The sequence below is a fragment of the Paroedura picta genome, chromosome 16, assembly GCF_049243985.1.
Source record: "Paroedura picta isolate Pp20150507F chromosome 16, Ppicta_v3.0, whole genome shotgun sequence".
Lineage (NCBI taxonomy): Eukaryota > Metazoa > Chordata > Lepidosauria > Squamata > Gekkonidae > Paroedura > Paroedura picta.
In genome coordinates this window covers 8,813,264-8,824,064 of record NC_135384.1, presented here as the reverse complement: position 1 = coordinate 8,824,064, position 10,801 = coordinate 8,813,264, and the positions used below count along the sequence as shown (strand labels likewise).

The 10,801-nt window shown below is 54.3% G+C and overlaps 1 protein-coding gene across 1 annotated transcript; it reads right to left on the bottom strand.

The window, feature by feature from the left end:
• Nucleotides 1–464: 464 nt before the first annotated feature.
• BAX (BCL2 associated X, apoptosis regulator) lies at nt 465–10,348 on the bottom strand. Its single transcript, XM_077313878.1, has 6 exons — nt 10,200–10,348; nt 6,396–6,444; nt 5,700–5,864; nt 4,543–4,678; nt 4,311–4,415; nt 465–3,236 (listed from the first exon to the last, which is right to left on the bottom strand). The coding sequence occupies exons 1-6, from the start codon at nt 10,249–10,251 to the stop codon at nt 3,135–3,137; spliced, it is 609 nt and encodes a 202-aa protein (XP_077169993.1). The 5' UTR covers nt 10,252–10,348; the 3' UTR covers nt 465–3,134.
• Nucleotides 10,349–10,801: the final 453 nt, after the last annotated feature.

The following is a 10,801-nucleotide window of genomic DNA, read 5'->3' as shown; positions in this document are numbered from 1 at the left end:
TTGGGAGTACACATCACTCCATCGACACATCTGAAACAAATCTCAACGCACGGAAAAACCCAGAACGTTACCACCCTTTCCCTCACTAATTAGTAAATTCTTAAACTTCAACTCTTCTGTAACTCCCAAATTATGACACGATGAAAACCAAAGCACGAAAAAAAAAGCCCTTCCGAACTGTGGCATCGGCAGCCCCAAACTCTCCACTCAAATGCCCTCCTGTGGGCATGCGTTTCTCCGTTTCCCACCCCCTCCGGTCAAAATTTGGAAGCTTCCCATCCCTCCAAACCTCTCCCCTCTAACGGCATCCCACTCCACCCTCCCCGACCCGGCCCCTGAGGTAACACAAACACCTTCCCCAAGATAATTATTCAAGTACAATTGATTCTCCCCAACCTGCTCCACTCACTGGATATCCCCCCCCCCCGGACCTTTGCTCCCCCCCACCCTCTAACCCCCCAAAACAGTATTTGCTTGCCTTTGATTAACCAAAGTAGCACAAGTGTCTGCGTGGGAGGCTTTCAGATACAGATTCCCCGGCCCCTGTGGAAGGCCAAACTGTGGTTCTCCAGCTGTCCAAGGACTACAATGACCATGAGCCCCTGCCAGTGTGGCTGACTGTCAGTGGCTCATGGTCACTGTAGTCCATGGACATCTGGAGAGCCACCGTTTGGCCACCTCTCTGGCAGGAAAGGGTGTGTGCGTTGCGAGGCCGTAAGAACAGGGAAAGGAAGACAGTGGTCCAGATCGGGGCAGCATCAACAGTTCCATCCTAAATAACTTCTTTCCCTGGCCATCACTTATTCCCCACCCGTGCAGCAAAAAACACCTGAAACCCACCCACCCTGATAATTTCCAAGAACCATCCACTATTGATTTAAACGAAAGCGGGAAACTTATTCCGCCTAGACTCCCCCAACATTGTGGGGAAGATGCACATTGTCAGTTCTGGCTTCACTAGAGGATGGGGCGGGCGAAATTATCCCAGCCTAAAATGTGTCCTGTGTCCCTCCAACTGTCCCTACCCTATCCTCTTGATGTCTGATTCACACATGCAGGAAAATGAGGGACCAGTGAAACGACAGGACGGGCTGTGAAACGACAGGACGGTCCTTTCTTTGAAAGAAACACCGCTGCTGACAGAAAGCCAGCCCGGCAAACAGGGGAGAGCCGGTCGTCCTGCTGTGCCAGTTCACAGGGCTTTTCTTGTCCTTTTTTAAAGGAACAAGGCTGGACTCCACCACCTGCCACCTGAAGTGGTACAGTCTGTTCGGACAGCTGCCTCAGCCTTCTGCCCCTGTGGTCTCCTGGCTGAGTGAACCAGACTCCTGTTTCTTCACTTTGTCTCTCCTCCATCCAAAGGGGAGGGATATATGGGCAACCACAAGGAAGACAAAGGGGCTCTGTAGGCCTACAAGGCCCACTCACCAACAAGGTTACAGGAAACTGGTTCTGCCAGGGAGCTAAATTAGCTACCTCCATGCATTCAAAGCCCCCTCAAGAAATGTTTTAAATCTCTACCTGTCTGCAGAAGACAAAAATCACAACCCCACTGCCAGAGGGCCCTCTAACATATCACACGCTCTGTTCTCCTGTCCCTCTCCGGCCTGCTCCGAACCACCAAAAACATATCGGTCGTTTACTTTTTTCTCTCCCCTAACGGGCTTCCCGAGCAAATAAAAGATAAATGCGGCAAGATGGGAACTGACTCCTTCAGTCGAGAGGCAGAGGTACGAGCCCCGCTGCCTTGCGGTAAAAAATCGTTTTGAAGCACCAGTTTGCGGTGAAAGTTCATTCCACGCCAGTCCAAATCTGTCCCAAATTAGTATCTGTATGGCAAGACAGCGGAGGGTGACAAACTTCAAGCCCAGATGTCGGGGTCTGCAGCCAGCCAGATGTGCAGCAGTAGAAAATTGTTATTGCACGGAACTTGCGGTGGGGTGGGGACGAGAAGAAAGAAAAAGAAGAGAAACCACAGACGAGAATGCAGAACGCTCAAACTTTCCCCAGCACAGCTGCAATTAGATGGGCTGTATTGGGGCATGGTACATGAAATACAGATCGAAAAAAGCGTTTGGTGCTGTTATTTGACAGGCCTAAGGCAAGGCCTAGAGGGCAGGTTAATCCTGAGGAGGAAGGGAAGAGGCTGGCAGTGAAATGCAGAACCTTTGCAGGACAGGTGGAAGCCTCCTGCCCCCTTTCCCTGCTCCTTTTCCACCAAGATTCTCAGGCTGCCGGAAGACTCTTTTCCACCCGGGGCGGAACTAGGCAGGTGAATCCGTCCTGCAGCTCTCCCGTTTTGTCTTCCAGCAGATTCATCGACATACATGACACATCTCTCTGGCCGCTGCACCCACCACCATGAAGCCTCTCTTTCGAACACCAAAAGGATCTGCTAGGGTGAGCTGTCGCTTCAAAATCTGCCCCCCCCCAGTCCCCGTTTTACATCAGCTGCTACAAGGTGCCTGCCTGAATTCATCTCTCTCTAGATAATTCCTCGGTTTTGTGATTTAGCACCCGTGGCCCAAATGATCACCGCCTCGGACCGCATTTCAAGTTCTGCAGGGGCAGAATTCGGCACTTGGGATGAGGAATTTAGAATCTGCCAAGGGAGATCCAGGCTCTGAGGTTTGCCCTCCCCCAAAAAGAGATCCACAAGATTGGCTTGCACCGTCCCACAGAATCCATCTCGTTTGAAGACGCCAAGACGACAAAATATCCTGTTGTCCTATACCAGGAAGCCACATCCAGATTCAGGGGGGGGGGGGGGCCCAGCTCGCCAGCCGGCAGGTCCCCAGCATCCTTCATTTCACCTCCCTCCCCACCCACCCCCGGCATCCTTCAAAAGCTGCAATTCGCAATCTCCACAGCCGCTGATCTCCAACCTCCAGGAGGCACAGACAGGCAAAAGCAATCCGGTCAAGAACACGTCCCTTGAAAAAGGGGTGCGCTTTTTAAAAAAAGGCACCAAGACAGAGGACATAAAAAAAGCTCCTTTGCCCATAATGGGGAGGAGAGGGGGGGAAATCACAGCCTGTTTTTTCCTCTCGATCAGGGAATCGAGGGTGCCCGCCCTCTTCGTTCCCGCAATGCAAAAGAGTGCCCCTCCCTCCCCGCTGGGGGGCTACCGAAGATTAAGACATCTTCCAGAAAGTCAGTGAAGCCGTCAGGACCCCGGCGGTGAAGACGGCGATTGTCTGCCACGTAGGGGTGCCGAAGTAAGACAGGAGGCCTTCCTGGAAGGCAAAAGGGAGAGAGAAACGGTAAAGCGTGAACATCATCCGACTGAAGCAGACCTGTTTGTTAAAGTCTCCCCCCAGAGAATCATCCTGAATTGTGCCGCAGCTGAGTTTGGAGACCCAGGTTCGAATCCCAACCTGCCCTGGAAGCTTGCTGGGTAACCTTAGGCCAGCCGCTCTCTCAACCTAGCCTAACTCACAGACTTGCTGCTGCGAAGGTAAAACCGGGGCAGGGGGAATTGTGTACGTTGCTTTAGGCCCCCACTGGGGGGAGAAGCAGAGTCTGTCATCTAAATCAGGCTTTCTCGGCCGGGGTTCCGCGAAACCTGGGGGTTTCTTGATGGCCCTGGATTTCCTGAATGGGTGGGGGTGAATGATTTTTTACAGGTGTTTTGTTTTCCTGTTGAGAAACCCCAGAAACATTCTTCAGGCTTCGAGAAACCCCAGAAGTGATGCGATCGTGCAGAAGATAGTTGGGAAGCAGAGCTGTGTACACTGGGGGCCCGTCCTCTTCCCAGAGCTGTATGGAGAGGGGGCAGGTCAACATGACCATACATGGTCATGTCACCCAATAAATGTTTTAACAATTAAATATATGTACAATTAGCTCCCACACATTCATGGACCTCTTCCAGGGCCATCAAAAAACCCTGGTTGAGAAACCATGGTCTCAGATGATGGGCACGGGCTGTGCAGAGTGTCCCAGCTCCAGCCTGACCATGGCTCAGTGGAAGAGCAAGGTCCCAGGTTCAATGCCCAGTTAACGGGACCAGCACTGGCAGAGGCTCATGGGAGTTGTAGTCCATGGACCTCTGGAGAGCCACAGTCTGGCCACCCCCGGACTAGGATATGAGACACTCCAGGTTCAAATCCCCACTCTGCCCCAGAAGATTCCTGGGTGACGTTAGGCTGAGAGTCTCAGCCTAACCCTACCCCACAGGGTTGTCGTCAGGATAAAACGGAGGAGAGAATGACAGAAACCACATTGAATCCCCATCGGGGAGCATGGTGGGGTGTGAGTCAAGCAAATCAGTAAACGCTAGAGCCCGGGGAAATTCCAGGCATACTCACCCATCCGCCCTGGGATTGGATCCAGGCCATGATATGCTCTTGGATATATTCCATTGTCCAGCTAATAATGGTCCTTATGAGGTCCGGTACTTTAGTGCAAATGGCCTGTCCGTGGGAGGGGGCAAAAGGGAACACGGAAAGAAGAGCCGGTTACTAGCAGCAATCGGGACTCGAGGGCAGGGGGCTGGCGGGGCAGGGGGAATGGCGGAGCGACAGGCAACGGCATACCGACCTTCAGGACCAACTTGCACGCAAAGTAGAACAAAGCCACCACGCGGCCCCAGTTGAAGGTCCCGTCGGCGAACATGTCGGCCGCCACCCGGAAGAAGACTTCCTTTGGAGGGTACGCCTGCACTTGCTCTATCATCCTGCAGGGGGCGGTATCAGAACAGCCCAGATTAGACCTCTGCCCACCCACAGAGGATCCGGAGGAAACATCACAGTTTTTGAAGGAGGAAACCTCAACTACGGGGCGCAGGCCGAGAGAGGGCGATTAACAGGAAGACGCTGGCCAAGCTTCCGTTCCTTGGAAAACAAAGGTCATCTGATGTAGATTCAGATGTGTAGCCACGCTGGTTTGAAGAGGCTGAACAAAGCCCTGCATCTTATTATCTCTTGAACAAAACTTCGTTGGGTCTTAAAGGAGCCGCGGCAATCGCATCTCACGCTGGCATTAACGCATGAATCCACCCTACAGTATGTCATAAGCAGAGAGGCGCAGCCGGCGTGCCAAAGGCGGCTTTAGCAAGTGAGCCAAGTTGCATGGAACAGAGGAATGAGTAAATTAAACCATCCCTGGACCAGCTGATTTAGCTAGAGTGCTATCTAGAAGCAACTCTAAAAGACAGATTACAGCAGAAACTCAGACTTTGTTCTCTCTAGCTGTAGGACTGACTGAAAGAGGACCACCTGTCCACTCCAGGCCCCCTCCCCTCCACTTTCTTGGCCAGCGTGTGTTTCTCGTTGACAGCCAATCTACAGGTCCGACCGAAGATGGTCGGGGTGGGAATTTTAACTTTAGGATGTTTTAATTCAGGCTGTAAGCCCCCCTGAGCTTGCTTGCAAAGGGCGGTCTATAAATTTTCTACTAATACTCATTTTTATGGCTCTTCATTGTTCTACTGGCTTTTGGTCTTCTCGATCTCTCCGGACAGAGTAAAGATGATAATCCGGCCCAGGAAGCACAACATGAGACAGGTGGGACGCTCTCCCCTTCGGCCAGCATCTGTTCAGACTCCAGTGTGGCCAAAATGGGACAGGACTCGGAGGGTGAGAAGGGAAGTGGGGGGGGGGGAGCACAGGACTGGTCGCCACTTCAATTCTCACAGCTGAGGCCCGTCAGGGGCTGGAAGCAGAGTCAGACCCGTGCAGTGCTTGTGCAGAACCCACCTCTGCAGCTCCATGTTGCCGTCGAGCTCGTCCCCGATCCGCCGTAGGCATTCGCTCAGCCTCTTTGTGCTGGGGTCACAGATCTGCGGCTCTGAACCGCCAAGTTCGGCGATCACTTTGTCATACCCGGAATCGCCACAGCGCTGGGCTCGGTCCCGGATAAAGCTGTTACGGGAACAAGAAAGGGGGAGCCCAACACCATCATGCACCATCCCCACAGAGGTAGTCGTCGTCGGTTTTTATACCCTGCTTTTGGTTCTTATATGCCGCTTTTCACTACCCGAAGGAATCTCAAAGGCGGCCTATAGTCGCCTTCCCTTTCCTCCCAGCTAGCTGCACGTGGAGAAGCGGGGAATGAACCCCGATTGTCCAGATTAGAGGCCACTGCTCTTAGCCAGTACGCCAAGCTGGCTCTTGAAACTCAACGCTATGCCACTGGCTCATAGCTTACACACATCCCTCAGCTCCCCTGAACTGCAAATAGAGCCCCTTCAGGGCACTTAAGGGCTGTGGCTCAGTGGTAGAACATCTGCACGGCCTGCAGGAGGCCAACAGCATCTCCAGTTCAAGCCGTAAGTGACGTGAAAGTCCGCTGCCTGAGACCTTGGCGAGCAGCTGCCAGCCTGAGCAGACAACGCTGAACTGCAGGGACCCAGGGTCTGATTCGGTGCCTGGCCGCTTCCTGTGTCCACTCACCCCTTGAGAAGAACCGTTCCCGTCTTGAGGATCTGGTCCGAAGTGGTGCCTGGAAGGGAGAGCATCGTACGTGAAAACAAGGCACACAAAAACTCACCGGCCCGCCAGGAAACAAAGCAAGGGGCGAAGGAAACCTGACAACAGAGGCTGCCCCTCCCGACCCAGCCAGCCCCCGGTTTCGCTTTCAGCTTCCTCCAAGTCATCTCCCCTTTCTCATCAATACAATCCTGTTATGACTAACCCTCGGACTCTATAGGCACCTCTGAGAACAGCTGACTCAGGCAGCGAAACCAGATAAGGAACTCCCGCTGAGAGGCGGCTTGTGCGTTATTGTTCGCCAGGTAGACCCGCACGGATCCTTCCTCATAATGATCTCCCATCCCTCCTGAGAACTTAAGGCAGGTTTATCCTGCCCCTCCATTCTTCAGCCTCATAACAAACCCTCTGAGGCAAGTCAGAGAGAGAGGAGCTGGTTTTTATACTCTGGCTTTTCACTGCCCGAAGGAGTCTCAAAGCGGCTCACAAACGCCTTCCCTTCCTCTCCCCACAACAGTCACCCTGTGAGGGAGGTAGGGTTGAGAGAGCTCTGACAGGAGTGCTGGGTGAGAACAGCTCTATCAGGGCTGTAACTAGTCCAAGGTCACCCAGCTGGCTGCATGTGGAGGAGCGGGGAATCAAACCCAGCTCGCCAGATTAAAGCCTCCCCTCTTAACCACTGCATCATGCTAAGCGAGAGACAGCACGCAGCTACAGCTTGGTGTCGTGGTTAGGTGTGTGGACTTCTAATCTGGCATGCTGGGTTTGACTCCCCGCTCCCCCACATGCAGCCAGCTGGGTGACCTTGGGCTCGCCACGGCAATGATAAAACTGCTCTAACTGAGCAGTGATATCAGCGCTCTCTCAGTCTCACATACCCCACAGGGTGTCTGTTGTGGGGAGAGGGAAGGGAAGGCGAATGTAAGCCACTTTGAGACTCCTTTGGGTAGAGAAAAGTGGCATATAAGAACCAACTCTTCTTCTTATCTATGTCTGGCTGAAGCTCCTCCCATTAAGCTGCACGGCTGGAGCACAGACTGGAACCCAGATCACCCCAGTCACAATGCAGCCTGGCATTCCTGCACTGCCTTCCTACTCGCCACTGGATGACACGCGGCTTTTTGGGCTGCCTTGGGATCGCTTGGAGAGGAGACCTTCGGGGGTGTACAGGACTGCGGCTTTGGACCGGCTTCACAATCAAAGGGTAATGTCTAGACCAGCCCTGAGTCACCCTCCGAGGAAGGAGTCTGAGCCATGTCTCGGGAGGAGCGTGACATCCGCACAATGAAATGGGCTACGGAGATAAAATCAGAGCCTCAAAATTTCCGGTGTTCGCACCTCCCGACCCAGTTACGCAAGATCCCTTTTTATCACCACCACCCCGCCCACACACACACTATTTTATTTTAATAGTTTTAAAAAGTATGCCTCCCTCCCCACTTCCTACACAACAACAACTCTGTGAGGTTGACTAGGCTGAGAATCCCTGACAGCCCCAAGGTCACCACCAAGCTTTCATGGCAGAACGGGGATTCGAATCCAGCTCTCCTTGTCCGACTCTCGAGCCACTTCGCCGAATTTGAAAGAGCTAGATGTCAGTGAGTCAGTCTTCTTGCCCAAAGGTCGGTCCACTGACCTGCCCATGAAACCTCCAGCCCTGCAGAACGAACGGCACCAAACGAGGGACAAAATACCCCCCGCTGGGGTAGAGCAGCCTTTGTCAACCAGGATTTAGGGGAAATCCTGGGGTTTCTTGATAGCCCTGGGAGGGTCTCTCACATGTGCAGGGAATCAAAGCCGGCTCAGCAGATTAGAAGTGCCGTTTTTAACCACGACACCACGCAGATTGTCATTGAGTCCCCGGAAGGAGTAAAAGCCAATGTGAGCCCCACCCAAAGTTTAACCTCTTAGCGTACAGCCCGAGTTTGGGCGACTGCCTCAGCCCCCATCCATGCCACCTCTCCCTTCCCCACCCCGATCTAAATTTAGAGCGCAGAATCCACAGGGCCCCCTCACGTTACACGTTCCGTCATTTCGACTAATACACAAGTCCTGATTTTGCTGTATCGTTTCTCTGGGACGGTAGGACGGCCGATGCTTTCTTTTTTAAAACCCCGGCTGCTGCTTGCTATCCGCCACGATCCTTTTAGGCAACAAATGCCTCTCCCCCGCAATGGGAAAAGCTTCTCCGGTTAAGAACCGCAGCGGGTCGGGACAGCTGCCGACGGCACAAGAACACAAATGAAAAAGAGAGGGAGATCCAGAAGACAGACCAGAGATAACGGGGGGGGGGGGGAATTGCCAGGCTAAACTGTGTGATACAGACGAATGAAAGCTCGTAGAACTTGTCCGTTCATCGTCTTGCCCAGGATATTATTATTGTGAATTGCACGTTTTCTCAAAAACAAAAGTTGCGCAATTCTTTATAAATACACACAGCGTCTGCAGCGACAATCCTCCCACAAAGGCCAAAAACGCAAAACATTCCCTATCTTACAAACAGTGGCGGCAAGAGGGACTCAAAAAAGAAACCGAAGGGAAGTTTGTTTCAAGCCGCAGGGATAAACGACAGGGTGCCGGCTATTGTAAACACCCGTCCCGCCCTCCGCCTAGAATCAGCTTTATCAAGACACAACAGCAGTATGCAAACAGTTTCTATCTTTAAACCCGAAACTCTGGCACTCACTACTTAGGTGTTTTGCCAATCCAAGCTTTTAATACGTGTGTTTGGCACGGCAGGTTCGGGACAGTTGCCAAGCCGTATCGTTCATTTAGAAGGACAGAACAGATCGGGAATAAAAATATCCCGGCACTTTTAAGGAGTTTTGTACGCAAATAAGCACTTTTAAAAATGATTATGACAGCCCACCGTCGGCAAGATCCTACCTTGCAGGGCAGTTTTAAGAAGGGGACAAGCCACAGGCAAAACCGCTATAGGGCATTTAGGAAGCCATGCCAAGGAACGCAACGAACTTGCAGGAGAAACCAGGTTTGGGTCTGATGGAGGGTGGGGGTGGGACCGAAATGGCACCGATCCAACCGGCACAAACCTCTGACAGAGTCCCCGGGCCGTTCTCCCTTTCCCCCTTGCTTTCCAGCATTAACACTGCAATCACAACAAAAGCTGCGTTAAGGTTTTTCACCCCCCACATCATGAAGGGCTGTTAGTCTCTTGTGCAGCCAGCCAGCCGCACACTGCCTGAAGAATTGCCCAGTCACCCCTGCCCACCAGCGGGGGACGGGTTGCCAAATCCAGCCCGGGAACCTCCTGGAGATTGGGGGGTGGAGTCCAGTGGGGTGCAATGCCGCCGAGCCCACCTTCCAAAGCCCCCCTGTGCTCCAGGGGAGCCGAGCTCTGCATCCTGCGGAGGAGCCGCCATTGCGCGGGCTGGCATCCCTAAGAGCATGGGGGGAGGTAGGGTTGCCAGGTCCAGGTCGGGAACCTCCTGGAGATTCGGGGGTGGAGCCCTGGGAAGCCCAGGCACCTCAGCGAGGTCCAAGGCCGTGGAGTTCGCCCTCCCGAGCAGCCATGTCCTGATCTCTGGAGAGGAGCCGCCATTCCGGGGGGGGGGGGATTTCCAGCTCCCGCCGGGAGGCTGGCACCCCCACTGAGGAGCGGCTCGCCGGAGACAAAGCCACGCTGCACGGGGAGGGGGACCCGCAGCGGGAAGCGGGCGGCGGAAGGACCGCGGGAGAGGCTCGCCCGGCGCCCGCTTTCCCGCCCGGGTGGCAACCGCGCCCTCCCCGCCCCCCTCCCCCCCGGCTTACCCGCGTTCTGGGGCGGGGGCTCCGGCTCGCGCTCTCGCCCCGCCGCCGCCATGTCTCGCGCGCCCCTCCGAAGGCCGGCAGGAGGGAGAGACTCCGCCCTCGGCGGGCCCGGCCACGCCCCCTCGCGCTCGAGAGTCACGTGACCAGGCAGCCGGCCGGGGAGGAAAAGGAAAGAGGACGCTTTTTTTTTTTTTTTTAAGAACCCTGGCAGGGAAGGGAGGGGCGGGGCTAGCTGAGCCACGTGACAACGCCCGGGCTCGCGCGTTCTCCTCTTTTTCCTCCTGCCCGGTAGGGTTGCCAGGTCCTCCCGGCCACCGGCGGGGGAAGAAGGTGTGGGGAGGCCAGGGACCTCAGCGGAGTATAAGGCTATGGAGTCCTCCCTCCAAAGCCCGCATTTCCTCCAGGGGAGCTGATGTCTAGCCTGAAGATGAGCTGTACTCCCGGGGGAGGCTGGCGGCCCTGCCCGGATCCGGTGGCTTTCAGACTCTGTTGCAGGGGCTAGCTGTGTGTGATTATTTTTCCAATTCCGGTTTTCATTATGTCGCGTGGCAGGGGCTGCTGGACTTTGTTGGAAGCTTATGGCTATTTTATGCTTTTATTTT